At 38.1% G+C, this 20,320-nt stretch overlaps 1 protein-coding gene across 5 annotated transcripts in view; it reads right to left on the bottom strand.

Moving 5' to 3' along the window:
- The window catches only part of FRYL (FRY like transcription coactivator), a 266,156-nt gene that overhangs the window by 134,580 nt on the left and 111,256 nt on the right, over positions 1-20,320 (bottom strand). For all 5 annotated transcript variants that reach the window (XM_042936433.1, XM_042936429.1, XM_042936430.1 and 2 more), the window contains one exon: positions 12,054-12,253. In XM_042936433.1, coding sequence (XP_042792367.1) covers positions 12,054-12,173 — 120 coding nt within the window. In that variant the 5' untranslated portion in view covers positions 12,174-12,253. The remainder of the gene's footprint in view (positions 1-12,053; positions 12,254-20,320) is intronic.

Here is a 20,320-nt window from a genome sequence, read left to right as displayed (position 1 = left end):
GGTTTTGTTTTTGTTTTCATTTGTAATTAGATTTGATTAAACAAAGGTAAGACTCCCTCTTGCCCAGGGTCACATAATTAGCATTCAAGTCCCAGTAGTATGGCTCCAGAGCCAGATACCCTCCAAAGAGAGCGCCCATAAGTCACATGATTGGGAAGGGGGGAGGTACCCACAGTAGACAGAAAAGAAATACTGGGAGATGATTCCTAGGATTCCAGTCTGTGCATAGATGGAGGAATGGTGGTACCATCCTCTGAAAGTGGGAACACAATGAGAAGACAAAGTTTGGGTGGAAGGATAGATTTCGGTCATGTTGAGTTTTGAAGTCCCTATAAGCCATAAAAGAGAAGATGTTGACTAATAAGGGCTTGAAGAACACAGAACAGATTGGCCTGTGTATAGAAAGGAACCAAGTTCATAAAACAAAATCATTTACCTAAAAAAGGAAAAGAAGAGGGCCTAGATTTGAATTTTGAGAAATGCAGACAGTTAACGTTAATGTACTCAACCACATGAGATTATCAGTGGCTCCCTAAATTCCTTCAATTTAAAATGACCCATTTCTAAAAACAGAAACCTTTCTTACAATGTTCATGTGGAGAAATAATCAGGAATAAGAAAAACTTCAAACACAATAGATCGCTGTATCAGTAAAGAAAACACAAACGAATACATACGGGAACATAATAAGGGTAGAAATTCAAACACTGGGGCAAAGATGGAAAATTTAATATATGGTGTTGGGACAGTCAGGTTGTCAGAAGGAAAAATTAAACAGGCTCATTACCCTAGTGAATCCTAAATGTTTTAAAAGTTTAAATATAAGAAATAAAATCACTAAAATCCTAGAAGAAAAAGAAGTCCTAGATGATGGTAGTTTTGTGGTTTTTTTTAAACAAGCTTAGTTCTTTCTAAATATGAACAAAATGCAGAAGCAAAAAAGAAAAATAGCAAATTCAACCACATATAAATAAAAAATGAAAAAGTATATGGGTGGTAAAAAAAAAAGTGACAAGATAGGAAAAATATCTACAACAGATATTTAGACTAAGGTATAATTTCCTTAACATACAAAAAGTTCCTATAGATCAGTAGGGGGGAAAAAAATCCCATAATCCAATAGAAAAACGTACAAAGAATCAACAGATAGCTGACAAAAAGGAAATGTTTACAGCTCATACATATCTGTTCATATACTTAACCTCACTCACAAGAGCAAGACAAGTTAAAAACACAAAGAAAGCCAACCTATTAGACTTCCAAAGACCTCCAAAAGTCTGAGCACAATGTGTTGAAGTTACCTACTACGGAACAGAACTCTCAAATAATGCCAATGTGTAAATGAGTAACAATCTCCTTAGAAAACTATCTGGCAATATTTGGCAAAGTTTTGAAATGTACACATCCTTTGACCCAGGAAAAATTTCACTTATAAGTATTTGTCTTATATAGTCACATATCTGCAAAATGATGTTCATAAAAGAATATTTGCTATAGCTTCATTTGCAAAAGCCAAGATTAGAAAAAAATAAAAGCCTACCTATATTAATATACATCTATAGAATATCAAGAAGACTTTTTTTTTTTAACATGAAATTTATTGTCAAATTGGTTTCCATACAACACCCAGGGCTCATCCCAACAGGTGCCCTCCTCAATACCCATCTCCCACCCCCCATCAACCCTCAGATTGTTCTCAGTTTTTAAGAGTCTCTTATGGTTTGTCTCCCTCCCTAACTTTTTCCCCCCTTCCTCTCCCCCATGGTCTTCTGTTAAGTCCAAGAAGACTTTTAAAAGAATGGCAAAGCTCAGTATGTATTAACGGAATAACCTAGGTATAATGGGTGCATACCACTCACACATACACACACACACACACACACACGCGCGCGCTACTAAATAATATAGAATACCTCTTTAAAAAAATAAAGAAATACGTGTTTGCAAGTGGGAAAAGAAACTGGGACAGTTTGGATAAGGGGAGGGTTTGGGCTGGGAGTAGAAAATTGCTACTACAGATTTTTGTACCATGTAACTTGCCTACCACAGTAGCCAAGGGAAAAGACTACATAAAGAAAGACATAGTGTATTGACAGTGAAACATAATAGTTTCATGAGGTGACCTTTCAGTATGGTTGCTTCCTCTTAATTTAAATGGTACCAGGAAAAGCTTCTGATTTAGTGTTGTGTCTTCCTTCAGCGCACAACAGTGTTGGAATCTTTTTTTTTTTTTTCCATTTGTTCTATTAATTTGTTTACTAAAAAAACAAATACTGAGTTCCTATTATGAGCAAGCAGCATCTGTGAACCAAAGAGTGCTCAGAGGACTCACTGTGGAAAGCTTAGACCCTTTACCCTTCAGCCACTGGGTCTGGGGAACAAAACTTATAGTAAAGGCCTCCAACCCTCTCTCACCTGAATGCCTACTCTTTCTTGCTTATATGAAGAGATGACCCAAAAGGGATCCCTCCAGATCACTGTCTAGAGTTAGTATAGAAAGACTGTCATTGGTACATAAAGTGGACTCCATCCAGTAGAAAACAAAGGAGTGAAGGAATGGGTTATGATGCGACCTTGCAATGAGTTGAGAGGAGGGGGGAGCAAAGAAAATCCTAGACAGATAAAAATTTTGATAGGTACTGGACACAGTGATGATTAATTTTATGTCACAGGGTGCCCAGATATTTGGTTAAACATTTTCTGGGTGTGTCTGTGAGGATGTTTTTGGGAAGAGATTAATATTTGAATTGGCAGAGTGAACAACTGGTAGAGTGACCTGAAAGCAGGTAGACTGAGACTCCCCAATGTGAGTGGGCCTCATCCAATCAGTTGAAGGCCTGAGGAACATGAATAGGTGGACTCTTCTGGAGTAAGAAGAAACTCCTCCTGCCTGCCTGCCCTGAGCTGGGACATCTCAAACTGAAACATGGGTTCGTCTCGGAGCAGCTTTCAGACTGGAACTTATATCAGCAGCTCCCCTCGGTCCTCAGCTTACCCACTCCAGATCTTGGGACTTCTCAGCCTCCAGAACCACGTGAGCCAATTCCTTGTAATAAATTTCTTTTTAGACACATACACACCCTATTGCTTCTGTTTCTCTGGAGAAACTCATAAAAACATCTTTTCAGGTTTGATTTCCTCTTTGATCCAAGGAAAGAGTATGTCCCAGGGGAGAAAAAGGTGTCCACATTTACAAAAGATATATAGAAGGACATTAACTAAGCAGTTAAAAATAAGAAGCAACACGGGGTGCCTGGGTGGCTCCGTCGGTTAAGCGTCTGACTTCGGCTCAGGTCATGATCTCACCGTTTGTGAGTTCGAGCCCCACGTCCAGCTCTGTGCTGACAGCTCAGAGCCTGGAGCCTGTTTCAGATTCTGTGTCTCCCTCTCTCTCTGCCCCTCCCCTGCTCACACTCTGTCTCTCAATAATAAATAAATGTTTAAAAAAAAATTTAAAAAAATAAGAAGCAACATCAAAGTACAACGAATTCGAGTAAAAAAAAAAATCATGGTGTAGCTACACATTAGAGTATCACACAGGTAGAAATAAACTTGTAGACTGGGAAAATAGTCTCAGTGTATTAATATAAATTAGAGAATAACAGATACAATACACTTATAAAAGGATAAAATGTATACATGGTGGTGTATATATATATATATATATATATATATATATATATATATATAAATACATTTAAAGCTCTAGAAATATATATACCATACAGCAGTAATAAGAATAACATTGTGTATATAAACCATAATTTCTTTATCCATTCATGATGCTAAGTGAAATAAGCCATACAGAGAAAGACAGATACCATATGTTTTCACTCTTATGTGGATCCTGAGAAACTTAACAGAAACCCATGGGGGAGGGGAAGGAAAAAAAAAAAAAAAGAGGTTACAGTGGGAGAGAGCCAAAGCATAAGAGACTCTTAAAAACTGAGCACCTGAATTCCATGGCAATTTAGTTTCTCAAAGGGATAGATTTTTTTTTTACATGTCCTTGGCACTTGGGCCCTCGAAGGATAAGCACACTCGGGTAGTTATCTTGCAGAACAAGTTTTGTATTTCTTAAACCAAGCTACCTATCATTTACAAGCAGTATGATTCGGCACAGCAATATATATTCCCAATTGGCTCTAAAATTGAAGGAAAACACTAAGTCCCATAGCAAGTTCCATAGAACACTGTTTCTGAAAGGATCTACAAGTTTGAAAAAATAGTGAGCCAAAGGGACTTTACTCTCCTAACGTGAACTGTTTATTTAAGATGAGGGGTTGGGGGTGACAATAAGCAGCTTCTTTTCACTCATTTGATCCCCTGTTATATAAGTCTAAAGGTCTTCGGTAGTATTTTGAGGACTGCTGGTCAAAGTCGTTTATTACTCACAGAGCATGTTTATGCAGTAGAGTAATGGCCAAGCCGAATAAAAGAGAAAAGTAAGCTTTTCAGAAACACTTACAGTGTTGTTTTATATGTAACATAATTTATTTCTCAATAAACTCACGCTCCCTCAAAGATTTCTACAGATTTGACATCCTCACTGAGCTTTCCCTAAAAGGAAATGGAGGTGGACTATTTTTCCATAATAAGAACCCAGAAATGATTTTTGAATGTAAAAGGATACTCATGTTACCATAAGTACAAAAATATAAGTGTGCTGCACTAAATACAAATTACTAATCAAGAACTCTGTACCAACCTCTCAATGTAATTACAGTGTGATTGAGGATGCCCTCATCATCGCTCAAGCAGTTGTAGTGTCTTTCAATATGAGATTTTGAAACAATGAACCATTTAACAATGTTTATAGTATATCACCCATTATAACAACTAAAAAGAACAGAAATTACTTTCTATATTCCCATATACATGCATGCAAAACTTTTGCACAAGAACATTTACCATGGCTTCTTTTTTTTTTCCACAGTAGCCCCAAATCTGGGTAACTCCCCAACTACCTATCAATAGAGACTAGTAAAAAAAAAATTATGGTACATTCTTTTATTATACTAATATTCAACTACCAAAAAGAATGAGACAAATTTATATGAGCTAATACAGAACAATCTCTAATTTATACTGTTAAAAATATCTAAGAACTAAAAAAAAAATACAAACACACACACACACACACACACACATATATATACAAGCAACATGATTCTGCTTGTTGATATATATATATATATATATATATATATATATATATATATAAAATCTCCCATTTGTGCTTAACAAAAAAAGCGGCAGGTGCTACAGACATGGAAAATGATGGACTAAAACCTGGAGACAGTGTTTATCTTGATCCAGAGTAGAAGAATCATTACTTTCATTATGCAAAATTTAGAACTATTTCCACTTATGTCATTATTTCATAATAACATAAAAACTAATAATGATCCTAAGGCTCATCTTCCTTTATGTTCTAATTTGATTCTTCAACTAGGGTATGTATAGAGTACCAAGAGCAACATGTAGCTTCCAGGAAAATCAAGGGTGTTTACTGAAAAGACTCTGGTAGCATAACAAGGATACTGAAATAGCTCACTAATCTGCAACTAAACAGAGCACGGTGAACACACACACACACACAGCCTCCATTCCCTCCAAAAACTGATCAAGATAGCAGTAAAAGAATTTTACAAGACTTAAAAACCAAAAGGTCAGTGAGAATGGGAGAGGAGGTAAAGAGCAGACAGAAATGCCCAACTAACACATCCCACCCCAGTAAGAGCGAGTCCTCGGTAGGCAAGGGGAAGTCAGATGGCTATGCATCCATGCAGCCATCACTCATTCACTGAAATTATTTACTGAGTGTGCAGTACGCCAAGCTCTGGAGACACAACCATGAGCAAACGGGAAAACAATCCCCGTCCTCACAAAGCCAAAAGTCTAACGAGAGAGCAACTAAAATATCTATTATCTTAGACAGATTTTGAGATAGGAGGCTGCGATGGGCGTTGAGATTTTAGATAGAAGGACGACTGAGGAGATGACATTTCAGTCACAGCAGGAGGAAAGTGAGTGAGTGAGCTTGCCACACAGAGCAAAGGGAAGATAATCCAGTCAATACTTTGCAACTCTCAAAGGTTTCAGAGAACTTCAGGACTCTGAAAGTGGGAGTAAAGGTGAAGTTAAAAACAAGAGGGCTGGTTGGAGGATTAAGAAAGACTGAGCACCCTCCCCCCTCTTCATTCCCTTCACCGGCTCTGCCCAGCAGGATGACCATCCTCCCTCCACCAGCCCCTCCAGGACAGAGGGGCTGTCCTTTTTGGGAGAGAGCAAAACAGAAATGCTGACTGGTGGATGCTATAGTTGAAGACAAGCAGCTCCAGTAAAAATTTATATACCAAATATCAGAAACACTATCTTCTGCCTCTAGGTCCCCAGAACATTAGCGACTATGCCTAAACCCTGCCATTTGGGGTACTGGACTCTGACAAACTCCAGAAAAAGATCTGACATTGACGATGCATTCAGATGATTACACACCGAAGACCACAGTCCGAAAGGCCCCTCCCAGTACACAGGGCTTCCAGTCTGTTTAGTGCCTCAGTTGTAAAGCACAACATGTTACAACAGACATACATGTTAGGAGAAGGCAAAACTTTTGGAGGAAACAGATCACACAGGGAGAAAAAACTTCAAAATATACACACATAGATTACATATATGTATTTAATGTTCTCAAAAAACAGCAAAAATTGCAGCGTTGTAAAAATGCTGGGCCTAAACCAGATACATAAAGTCTAGATGAGAGGTGGTTGGTGAAAGCCTTTTTTTCTTATCTTTTTATCTAGTCGCCGGCCATCTAAACGATTAACAGAGAAGGTGGAATGTACCTGGATCATTACCCAGGATTGATCCACTTCCTTTCAGGCAGAAAGAGACCTAAGGTATTGAATTGTAATTTGCAAGCTGCAATTTCAATTAGTGATTGCCCTTCCTTCCCCAATCTTCCCCCTAAAATGAAAATAAAGTTGTGGCTAAAAATCAAGCTCTGCTAATCTTCGAATCTTTAGTCTCTTTATTTTATTATGGCTTCTAATATGAGAATGAAAAGGCCAGCATTCTCATTTTAGTGGTAGATTAATTTTGGCAAAATCCATTCACATACATGCATCTAAGTTTTTATGTAACTTACTATTGGACTGACCATGAGACATGCTAGTCTCCTTTTATGTAACAATCCATGGATTACTAGTTTCTTTAAAGTGAGTGACCCTGCAAGAGTTTCATTCAAGAACTCAAGAGAGTCATCTTGGATGGTTGTTTATTGCCAAAAAACACACTGGACAAATTTCAAAAGAAACAAAATCACAATAAACAAATCTGAAGCTGTAACACAAACACTGTCACAGTATTGGATTAAATGTATCACTGTCTCATCTTGATGCTAGGTAGCATTCGTCCTTAGCTACTACAGCCCACAACACTGGGGGTTTTCCTGGTATGTCAGGAAGAGTAAGTAGCAGGGAATACGTCTTCTTTTTTTTTTTTTTTTTTTTTTAATTTTTAACATTTATTTATCTTTGAGACAGAGAGAGACAGAGCATGAATGGGGGAGGGACAGAGAGAGAGAGAGACACACACAGAATCGGAAGCAGGCTCCAGGCTCTGAGCCTTCAGCCCAGAGCCCAACGCAGGGCTCGAACTCACGGACCGCGAGATGGTGACCTGAGCTGAAGTCGGACGCCTAACCGACTGAGCCACCCAGGCGCCCCGGGAATACGTCTTCTAAGTACAATGGTGGGGTAGAAACATCTATTCTGAGGAATCCTCACCACTCTTCCCCAAATTTTATAATCTCAGATTATATAGCAGATGTCTCTGAAATTAGCTACTAAATTACAGAATAAAATATAGTCAGTATCAGACTATTCTGAAAGAACTATTAAAAGCTCTGGCTGGAACAATGACATTATGTTTTGTTAGAAGAACAAAGGGCACCCCACAACAATGTCTTTTAAGGCTAAGGGCAACTTAAAATACAAATCTTTACTAAGCATTTACCATCACAGGAGGAGCTGGAGATGGAAAGGCCAGTGAGACCCGGCTCATGGTATCAAGTGGGTCACATCAGAGGAGATAAACATGTAAGCAATTAAAAGATGACAATATCAGAATCTAGGAGCATGAAAAATTATTATGATAAAGCAGAGATTCGTACAGCTTGAAGACGATCACTATGTAAGAGGGGAACAACGTGGGAAGTTTAGAAGGACGAGTAGAGGCTTAAAATACAGAAGGGTTAATAGTATTTTCGATTGAGAGAAAAAAAACACACCAGGACAAAAGAACACACAGAGGATACATGAAGTGTCATAGCATATGTCAGGATAGGAGAATCATGAGACATTATACAAACCATAACAAGACTATGAAGAGGTTGGAATGATCCACCAAGAACTTGAATTCATTCCATAGCAATGAAAAGTGAGCAAGGTTTTTAAAGGGAAAAGGTGATAATATTTATGTTTTAGATGAAGCAAAGTCTGGTGAGAAGAAAAAAATGGCAAGGTGATAAACCACTTATCTGCTGGTTACTGCAATGATCTAGAATGCATGAACCTGACCCTGAGCTAGAAAAGGGACAATGGCATTGGAAGAAAAAGGAAGGAGGAAGATATAAAAGTTACCACTTTATAAACTCAGTCAAATTAGGCAACTTCAGTTTCAAGGCTTTTACTCTCAAGAACTTTGTATTTCAAAATTAAAATTCCTTTAAGAATAATATTTGAGATCCAGCAGGACCACACCACATGTTGTTACTTATGAAATATTTTATAAAATAGGTAAAGTGTTTAAAAAAAAAAAAAAACCATATGAATTTAAAGTTGCTGAAGCCAGGGGTATCTGGCTGGCTCAGTTGGTGAAAGGTACGACTCTTGATATCAGGGTTATGAGTTCCAGCTCCACGTCAGGAGTAGAGATTACTTAAAAAATAAAATCTTGAAAGAAAAAGAAGGAAAGAAAAGAAAGAAAAAATAAAGTTGCTGAAGCCAGGCAATGGGTTCCAAGGGTTCACTACACTATAATCCCTACTTTTATACAAACTTGAAATTCTTCATAAACATTTTTCTCTTTTCAGGTTTATTCAGATAGAACTGACAAATGCAAGTGTAACGTATTTAAAGTGTACAATGTGGGGCACCTGTGTGGCTCAGTGGACTAAGTGTCTGACTCTTGGTTTTGGCTCAGGTCATGATCTCACGGTTTCATGGGTTCAAGACCCGCATCAGGCTCCACACAGACAGTGTGAAGTCTGCTTGGGAGTCTCTGTCTCCCTCTGTCTCTCTCTGCCCCTCCCCACTTGTGCTGCCTCTCTCTCTCTCTCTCAAAATAAATAAATCAACTTAAAAAAGTGTACATTGTGATGATCTGATGTATGTACACACTGTGGAAGGATTCCCACCACTGACTTGATTAACATGTCCATCACTTTATATATCTACCCGATCTCCACCCCCTCCTTTTTTGGTGAGACCACATAAGTTCTACCCTTAGGAAACTTCAGTTTTATAAAACAGTAGTATCAACTAGTCACCATGATCCATAAACTTTTTGTAATGTGTATTTTTTAAAAAGTGGCTCCCTTTCTTACTGTATGCTGGCTAAGCAGGCTAGTATAGCACATGATCACGTAATGAACAGACCACTGATGAAGAAAACAACATTTTATAGATTAAGCACATTTATAATCCAACCTCATAACCATTAACTCATATCTACAAGTCCTTGTAATCTTATTTTTAAGGCAGAACTTCACACACATGCTCTAAAATATGTATGCACTGATAAAAACAAAATCATTATTTTGTTACATAGGAAGCAACTATGGAAGGATTTAATGTATGTTTTAAAACATACATTTTGGCTAATGATCTTTTACATATTATTATTTATTAGACCTCATATACATTTGTGCATGGATGCTTTCTTCACAGATTTTTTTCCTACTTAGTGACAGCAAGAAACTGCTCACAGGCATGCACGTACCTACCCACATACCTTCGCAATCTTAGCAACGCGAGGTCCAACACTTCACTAAGAAAATGAACACATAACAATACTTCCAATTTCCCACCTTTCTTAGGTCACCACCTATTCTCTCTTCTGTTCCTTTCCTCCCTTCCTTCCTTCCCAGGAAGTACAGCAGAATGAGTAAGCTTACAGGTTTTCAAGCCATTAGTGTGCCTAACTCCTCATTCTGGCTTTGAGCTTCGGACAAGTAACAAACCCTCTGGGGTCTCAAATCACTGGTGAATACTGAGCCCTAACCCAGCTGTATAAGGAATAAATACATTTCAGCTGTTACATCCTCTACCTTTATCTTCATTGTGGTCATCTCGCTTCTAACCTACGTTGGGATCTTGATACATTACACATTCAGCCCCTTCAAACTCCGGAAGTTATTTCCTAAAGTTGTATCACCCTACTAAAATTGTTCTCGGGCTGCTTAATTCCTAGGTCCAATAACTTCTCTCAGTGTTCCTTGTACTCTGTCTCTCTATATCATTTGACAATAATAATGCCATTGCACATACTCTTTTCCTTGATATTGTAATCTGCTCTTTTGGCTTTATCACCCTAACGTAGATGATGCCAAAAATCTCTATTTCTTGTCCCCATATCTCTGGTCACCAACAAAGAATTCCCAGGTACCAATCAAATAATTCCACATTGTTTAGATTGCCAGGATTGTGACCTTACCATACACAAAAGAAAAATTATCTCATTCCCCTTTTCTACCCCCATAATATTCTCATGTTCTTTACCTAACATCATCTCTTCTAACACTTCAAAGAACTTTTAACCTTTACTTTCACTCAAAAACATCTACTCCTATTTAACTGCCAACTCCTACTGATTTCATCATTTACCTTACTTTCCTCTGCAACCACTGCCATTGTTAATGCTCTAGTTCAAGACTCTTTTCATTCCAGCCTGAATTATATACAACAGTTAAATAGTAGTCTCTGCCTTTAAAGATTTTAAAGTAATCTCTCCACCCAACGAGGGGCTCAAACTCACAACCCCAAGATCAAGAGTTGCGTGCTCTACCGACTGAGCCAGCCAGGCCCCCCTTAACTCTCTGCCTTCAATCTCTTCTCTCTCCTAGGGTCCAACGACTGAATTATCTATCACGACAACCTTCACCACTCTCTAGAATCTGACTCAAACATTTGCTTTCAGTCTTTCTCTTCCTTCCTCCTTACCATAAGCTCTAATCACATGGAGCTTCCCACACCGTTTAAGTATGCTTCATGCACTATATGTCTAAAAATAAATTTACTGGTTTATTGTAAGTTTGGTGACTGCCATGTCATCAACTTGCAGAATAGTCTAGGTTCTCCTTTATTTGCTCTTATGTTTTATCTGTCTCAACAATTCCCACTTGGTGAAATCCATTTTTGTTCTTTGGTAACCCGCAGTAACATATTAAGGTGGATTCTAAAGTCATTACGGCTTTCGAGATCACCACTTGACCAGCCTATCCCTTAATTCCCTTTTAAAGACTATTTTTTTAGAGCAGTTTCAGGTTCACAGCCAAAACTGAGTGGAAGGGACAGATTTCCCATACACCCCATTCCACACTTGCACAGTCTCCCCACCAGAGTATTACATTTGTTACTAGTGATGTACCCAGGGTGACACTTCCTAATCATCCAAATTCCGTAACCTACATGACAGTCCACTCTTGGTGTTGTGCATTCTGTGGCTATGGACAATGTACGATGACACGTATCCAGCACTGTAGTATCACACAGCGTACTTTCACTGCCCTAAAAATCCTCTGTGTTGTGCCTTTTTGCTCCTCCACGCACAATCCCTGGCCCCCCTGGTCTTTTTACTGTCTCCCTAAATTTTGCCTTTTGAAGGATGTCATATAGTTGGAACTATACAGTATGTAGCCTTTTCAGATTGGCTTCGTTTAATTTTTTTTTTTTCAAGTACATTATTTCCTTTGGAAATTTTGTTATTAGAATGGTTAATACAAAAGTCAAGAAAATATTTCAGATTTATAGGTCAGCTCTACTCACCAAGGGTTCAGCCATTACAACTTCAATTTTCTTTTCAGCTTGAACAGCAAATTCTGCAAAGAGGCTCTTGATGACATATTCACCAGGCTTGACATCTGGGTCAATCGTAATGCTTGACATGATGATATTCTTTTTTCCCAAAGTGGAATGAAAGTTGGAAGAAGCACAGTACTTATTCACTTTGCTGACTGGTGCTGAAGCTAAAAACAAAAGAAACAAAAGAACTCTACTTTAATTATCAACACAATGAGACCTACCACAACCACCCCATTTAATATACACTCTGCCCCTAAAACCCATCCAGATCTCCCCATCTGGATTATCATGCTCTATTTTTGTCTATTACACTTGCTACATTCCAACAAATGGCCCAACTATAATTTAGTTATGTGTTATTTATTATGTACTGTTTTTCTCTTGACCCTACTAATGTGAATTTCATAAGAACAGGGTTTTTCCTTTGTCTTTTTTGTTCATTGATGAATCCCAAGTACTCAGAACAATGCCTAGCATACACTGGGTACAATAAATATGCACTGAATGAATGAATGAATTCTAAACACCGTTGTGAGCAATGAAGGAAATAAAACAGATGTGATTAAATGAAACAGGGATCGGTTAGGGCACTGATAGATACTATCATGGAAAGCACGCCCAGGAAAGGCCTCACCGGCGTGCCTGGGTGGCTCAGTCAGTTAAGTGACGGCCTTTGGCTCAGGTCATGATCTCCTGGTTCATGAGTTCAAGCCCTGCATCAGGCTTCACGCTGACCGTGTACAGCCTGCTTGGGATTCTCCACCCCCGCCCCCCACCTCTCCCCCACTTAGGCATGCTCACTCTCCTCTCGCTCTCAAAAAAATAATAAACTTAAAAAAAAAAAAAAAAAAAAAAAGAAAGCCCTCATTGTAGAAGCAACATTTGAACTCAGATCTAGATGATGAAAAAGAGGCAGCAAGGCAAAGCACCAGGAAAAGTGCTAACTTGAGTGTGTATGTTTGATAAACAAAAAGAAGACCAGTGTGGCGGGAACTCAAAGGATGCTTGGAAGCAGAGGTGAAGGGCAATCTGAGATGAGGTCAAAATCATTAGTCAGGGACTTAGAACTTTGTAGGAAAGTCAGATTTTATTCTAAATGAAATTAAAATTCAATGGAAAGTATTAACTTGGGAGGGATAGGACCCGGCTTCTCTTAAAAGATCTCTCTGGCTCCTCTGGAGAATGGACTGGAAGAGGGCAGAGGCAGAACCAGGGAAGCCACCACACAGATCCAGCCGAGATGATCCCGGCTCGGACTAAGAGGATGAAAGAGCACAGGAGAGAAGGAAAGGCCTTCCCATCTATCATATGTTAGTGAATTTGGCATCAAGGTGAAAGAATGGCATTAACAGTGACTTGTAGGGTTTTTATTAGAATCATTCAGAGGGTGGTGGTGCCGTTTGCTCAGATAGGGCTGTCCCAGTGCCTGGCAAACAGTCCGCTGCACCAGCTGTGGCACACAAAGAGCACTACTGACTGCTACATGCTTTTATCTACACAGGTTTTGTTCTCTTGACTGCCTGGGCGATCTACCCAGCTTCGTATCAACAGTTTATCCGGTCACCTTGCTCTTCCAGCCACCTGCATAATACAGACCCTTCCAGCCTCGAACTTCAGCTTATGTCATCCTCTGTGGCCTAGAGTATTCACTGAAAAACCTGCAAGCTGGTACTTCTCTACCTCGACCTGACCTCTAGGTAATACTCTTTCGTGTGGTGTCGCAAAAGCAAACCCTACCTTGCAAAGGGAAGAACACAATTATTCAAATGCTGAATTCCTAGGTGTGTGTGCATAACTATGGGACAGTAAGTTTATTCTCTGGGTGGTTTGGTCACTTTAGCATCTGACTTCAGCTCAGGTCATGATCTCATGGTTCGTGAGTTCGAGCCCCATGTCAGGCTCTGTGCTGACAGCTCAGAGCCTGGGGCCTGCTTCAGATTCCGTATCTCCCTCTTTCTCTGCCCCTACTCCCCTGCTCACTCTCTGTCTCTCTCTCTTAAAAATAAAGATTAAAAAACTTATTATAAATACTCTCCAAACTCACAAATTGTTGTTAAAAAAACAAACAAACAAACAAACAAACCTACTCTACCAAACATAGTGTGCCAAGATATATAAAAGTGACCTGTGATAACTCCAAAAGAATGTTCTAGAAAGCAATATAGAGCCAGGTTACAGCAGTTACTTCAGAAAAAATAACTGCAAATTAAGAAAAAAATATTTTTGAAAGACAGAATTTCCACTTGGCTTCTGTTCATGCCCTAGTTATTATCTTTATTTATTTACTTACTTTCCCCACAAAACAGACTTTTTTCCTCCAAGATTAAAAATCAGTCCCATGTGATGCTTATATATTAAAAAGTAAAGAATATTACACATTTTTAATACTGCACTTAAAACTAAATTATCTTTGTGTCACATCAAATTAAAATATAATATGTATTGTAATCTAGAACTAAAATTATATAATAAGAACAATTCAAAACAAAAATTCACAGTCCTTTGAACACAGTACACACTATTTATTTTAAACAATGACCTGTTTGTTTACTCTGTTTCATGATCCAACATTGTGTATTATAAAGGAGAGGCTCTGTTAACAAACGTTATTGTGAAAAATGGTGATCTTAAAAGAAATCATTTTGGATCATTAAGAGTACTCTATATTTTATATCCATGTTATGTTGGAAAACTTTAGGTAATCATAAAATAGTAAAAATCAAACAAAAACCAACAACAACAATAAAAAACTACTCAGAGAGTTTCCTGAAGTTTAATTTACATTTTAGACATAAAAACAAAAACATTTTCAAGATTTTGACTTAAAGTAGTTGTTACAGGATATATCTTTTTTTTAAGATTTGTAAGTCTCGAAATAAGATTCATAAGATCATAAAAGAGTTACAAAGTTTTTTTGTCTTTAACTTTACAATAAGTGTAACCAAAGAATCAGCCTTGTAATAGGCCTGGTACTTAATTTCTAGACTTTGATGAGGTATAAACTTCTTAAATGACATTATTTGAATAGTTTCTTTAAAAAAGAAAAAAAAAACTTTAATTAAAATAACTTCTCACATTTTACTTTGTTATACTTCCTAAAAAGCATAAACATAAATTAAGCATAAATGATCACTACATATCAAAACTGCATATTTTAAGAAATTTGCCAATAAAGCTAAAAATTTTAGGAGTATCTGTACTTATCTTCTATTGTGTTCCAAATATCTGCACTAGCTTCCAAAATAAAAATATTTCAAGTTTGAAAAAAAATCCAATTTTTATGAAAAATGTTTTTAAATCAAATTAATTTCAATTATATTTCTTAATAAGTATTCATGAATGTTTGTTGAATTAATTAATACCCAAAAGTAACACTTAACAGATCTACTGATTGAAAGTCCAGGCCGCAAAACATTCTAATGTTGATATGAGGGGACCGGCAAAATAAATTATAATCTAATAAACAGAACGTTCTATAGACCACTGAAATGACATCATCAAAAGTACTGAATGGGGGTGTGCCTGGGTGACTCGGTTGAGCACCCAACTCTTTTTTTTTTTAATTTTTTTTTTCAACGTTTTTTATTTATTTTTGGGACAGAGAGAGACAGAGCATGAACGGGGGAGGGGCAGAGAGAGAGGGAGACACAGAATCGGAAACAGGCTCCAGGCTCCGAGCCATCAGCCCAGAGTCTGACGCGGGGCTCGAACTCACGGACCGCGAGATCGTGACCTGGCTGAAGTCGGACGCTTAACCGACTGCGCCACCCAGGCGCCCCAAGCACCCAACTCTTGATTTCAGCTCAGGTCACGATCCCAGAGTCGTGGGATTGAGCCCCACATCGGGCTCTGCACTGAAGGTAGAGCCTGCTTAAGATTCTCTCTCTGCCCTTCTCTTCCCCTTCCCCACTTGTTCTCCTTCTCTCTCAACAACAACAAAAAAACCAACAACAAAACAACAAAAACCTGAACGGCACAGGAAAACACTCAACATAGAGAGTTGAGTGCAAAAAAGGTCATAACACAGTATATAAAAGCAAAATAAAATAAAAAGGCAGAAAGAATATTTGCAGCATAGAACAAACACAGAGTTCATCACTTTTATCTCCATCTACAAAGCTCTAATGGCGTCAGCTGGAAAAAGACCCTCACCCCCAAACCAAAAACTATAGGCAAAAGATATGAACAAACAAGTTACAATATTTAATCTAATACTTTTTAAACAAGTAAAAATTAGATGACACTTATCAAAGTGGTTTCCCAGCCCACCAGTTTGTGTTTCACTAATGTTTCACCTTTGGTAAAGATGTGTGAATTTCTCTCATATTTTGCTAACGGAGAAGAAACAGAGGTGATTGCTCCAGGCAAGGTGAAAAGACCAGTTTCCACATAACTAGATTAACTTGATACCCCCTGACTGCTTGAGTTAAATATTTCATAATGTAAAACAATAATATTTCCCTACATGTTACCATAAAATTTTGAAAAATTTATGTGAGCTTATGAGAGAATGAAGACATAACCGTTAGAGCATAATTCTTAACACAATGTAGGCACTGAATTACAAATTGTAGAAACCCAATGTCATATCAAACATCCTTGGAATATAAATCTACTAAACTCTAACTGCTAATAACAAGAATAAAGCCACAACCTGAATAATTAAAATATAGCAATAGAAGCTAGCATGCCTATTCTTTCTTTTAGATAAAGCGCAAATAAAAAAATAAATATGGCATTTTTGGACAGCTTATTCTATATAGCACTGCACTAGCATATTTACTAAAACAATTCTTTTTTTCATGTTAAGACTCCTATACCCTTGTAAAATAAATTTAAATTCAGTCAAAGAGAGCAGACAAGCCTTAATGGGAGACATGTTTGGTTTTGTTACTTGATAGCAGCAATTCTCAGCCTTTTTTTTTTTTTTTTTACCTGCCTCCACTGTGCTCTTATGCACAGCACTCTAAACAGTAACACAACTCAAAATACAGAGTGATTCTCAACAACTGGGATGGTTCCAACAGGGATAAGTAGGGGCGGGTAGATGTAGTTTAAAAAGATCCCAGTGGAGTCTATGAAAAAATACCTATAGCACCCTTATCCCAAGAACAGGTCTTTAGGGGTAAAAATTCCCACTTTAGTCACAATCTTTTATATGCATGTGCATACATTCATGTATAGAAATGCAGAAATATAACAAAGTTTTGTACAACTGCTTACTATTATTACTTACACTGGCCAACAATAAAAATTTTGATGATCACCCACCACCCCCGGAAAAAAAAAAAAAAAAAAAAAAAAGTATCACGCAAATGGCATTGGAACAAGAACAAATATAAAAAATAGCTCTGAATTTAAAAAGCAAGACCAAAATTCTAGTTTAAAAAAGCAAGTCTATCCCAACAAGTTCTTTTGTGGATATCAACAAGCTGATTCTAAAGTTTATATGGAGAGGCAAATGACCCAGCATAGCCAACACAATACTGAAAGAGAACAAAACTGGAGAACTTACACTGCCTGACTTCAAGACTCACTTTAAAGCTACGGTAATAGAGACAATGTGGTACTGGTGGGAAAAAAAAAAAAAAAAAAAAAGATCAGAGGAATAGGACAGAGAACCCAGGAATAGACCCACAAATGATCTTTGACAAAGAAGCAAAGGAAATCAATGGGAAAAGGAGGTTTTCCCACAAATGGTGCTGGAATAACTGGAAATCCACAGGCAGAAGAAAAAGAAAAAGAAAAAGAAAAGGAAGAAGAATCTTCTAAACACAGAACTGACATTCACAGAAATTAACTCAAAATGGATTATAGATTTAAAAATGAAATGGAAAACTATAAAATTCCCAGAATATAATATAGGAGAAAAGCCAGGTATTCTTGGGTTTGGCAATGACTTTTTAGATATAACACCAAAATAGAAGCCACGAAAGAAAATTTGATAAATTGAGCTTTATAAAATTAATAACTTCAGCTCTACAAATGACACTATAAAGAGAATGAAAAGACAAGGCACAGATTGGGAGAAAATCTTTATAAAACACATCTGATAAAGGACTGCCATCCAAAATATATAAAGAATTCTTGGGGTGCCTGTGTGGCTCAGTCAGTTGGGCAACCGACTTTGGCTCAAAACACCATCTCACAGTTCATGAGTTCGAGGCCCGTGTTGGGCTCTCGGCTGTCACCACAGACAGCCCACTTCAGATCTTCTGTCCCCCTCTCTCTGCCCCTCCCCTGCTCACTCTCTCTCTCTCTCAAAAATAATTAAACATTAAAAAAAATTCTCTTACGGGCACCTGAGTGGCTCAGTCAGTTAAGCGTCCAACTTCAGCTCAGGTCATGATCTCATGGTTCATGAGTTCGAGCCCCGCATTGGACTATGGGTTGACAGCTCAGAGCCTGGAGCCTGCTTTGGATGCTGTGTCTCCCTCACTCTCTGCCCCACTCCACTCATACTCTGTGTCTCTCTCAAAAATAAATAAAATATCTCAAGGGCGCCTGGGTGGCTCAGTCAGTTGAGCGTCTGACTTCAGCTCAGGTCATGATCTCGTGATCTGTGAGTTCAAGCCCAGCATCGGGCTCTGTGCTGACAGCTCAGAGCCTGAAGCCTCATTCAGATCCTGTGTCTCCCTCTCTCTCTGCCCCTACCCTGCTGTCTCTTTCTCTCAAAATATAAACAAACATTAATTAACAAATAAATAAAATATTTTTAAAAATAATAAAATAAAAAAATAAAAAATTCTCTTAAAAAAAGAATTCGTAAAAGTCAAAAAGAAAATAACCCAATTAGGAGTGCCTGGGTGGCTCAGTTGGTTAAGTAAGCATCTGACTATGGCTCAGGTCATGATCTCACAGTTCAGGAGTTCGATCCCCGTGTCAGGCTCTGTGCTGACAGCTCGGAGCCTGGAGCCTGCTTCAGATTCTGTGTCCCCCTCTCTCTCTGCTCCTCCCCTGCTCACACGCTGTCTCTCTCTCAAAAATAAATAAAGATTTAAAAAAGAAAAAGAAGAAAAAGAACCCAATTAAAAAATAGGACAAATGTCTGCACAGACCCCTCCACAAAGAAGACGTACAGATGACAAACAAGCATATTAAAAGATGCTCCGTATGACAGGTCTTCAGGGAAATGCAAATTAAAACAACACTGACCCACTACTGTACGCGTACTAGGATGGCCAAAAAACCCAGAACGCTGACACACCGAATGCTGGTGAGAGTGCGGGGCCACAAGAACTCTCATTCATCGTTGGTGGAAATACAAAACGGTACAGGCACTCTGGAAGACGGTTTAGAGGTTTCTTACAAAAATAAACATACTCTTACCAGATGACCCAGCAACCATGCTTGTTGGTATTTACCTAAAGGAGTTACAAATCCACACAAAAACCCGTATAGGGAAGTTCATACCAGCTTTATTCCTAAATGCCAGAACTTGGAAGCAACCAAGATGACCTTCAGTAGGTGAAGGTTTCAAAAATAAACTGTGGTGCATCCGGACAAGGGAACAGTATTCAGTGCTGAAACAGAATGAATGATCAAGCCAAGAAAAGACTTTAGAGGAAACCTAAATGCATATTATTGAGAGAAGCCTGAAGTCTGAAAAGTACATGGTATATGATTCCAACTATATGACATTAAGGAGAAGGCAAAAGTATGGAAGCAGGAAAAAGATGCATGATTGCCAGGGGTCAGAGGCAGAGGCGGACAGGGGAGCGCAGGGAATAGGGGAGCACAGGTGATTTTGAGGGCCCTGAAACTATTCTGTATGAAATTGTAATGATGGGAACATGTCCTTATATTTGTCAAAACCCAAAGAATATACAACACAAGGAGTGAACCCTAATGTAAACTACGGATTTGGGGAGATTACCATGTGTCAAATAGGTTCATCACTTATAACAACTGTATCACATTAATATAAAATGTTAATAAGGGAAACTCGGGGCAGGATAAGGGGGTGCATGAGAACTGTTTGTACTTTCTCCTCAAATTTTCTGTAATTTGACACTGCTCTAAAAAATAAAGTCTGTGAATTCTTAACAATTCAAAAAGAAAGAAAGAAAAGCCCATTCTATCCCTGTCAGCCAGAACCAAAGATGCCTGGGAAGAGTCAAAATAAACAACAGCTCGAGCTAAAGTTTAAAACAATAATGTACTTGGATCAAGCTCAGAGAAAGGAAACAGATTATAAGTCAATTAAAAATAAAATGTCAAAAACACAAATC

Source organism: Panthera leo, chromosome B1 (assembly GCF_018350215.1).
Source record: "Panthera leo isolate Ple1 chromosome B1, P.leo_Ple1_pat1.1, whole genome shotgun sequence".
In the NCBI taxonomy this organism is placed as follows: domain Eukaryota; kingdom Metazoa; phylum Chordata; class Mammalia; order Carnivora; family Felidae; genus Panthera; species Panthera leo.
This window is presented reverse-complemented; position numbering and strand designations above follow the sequence as displayed.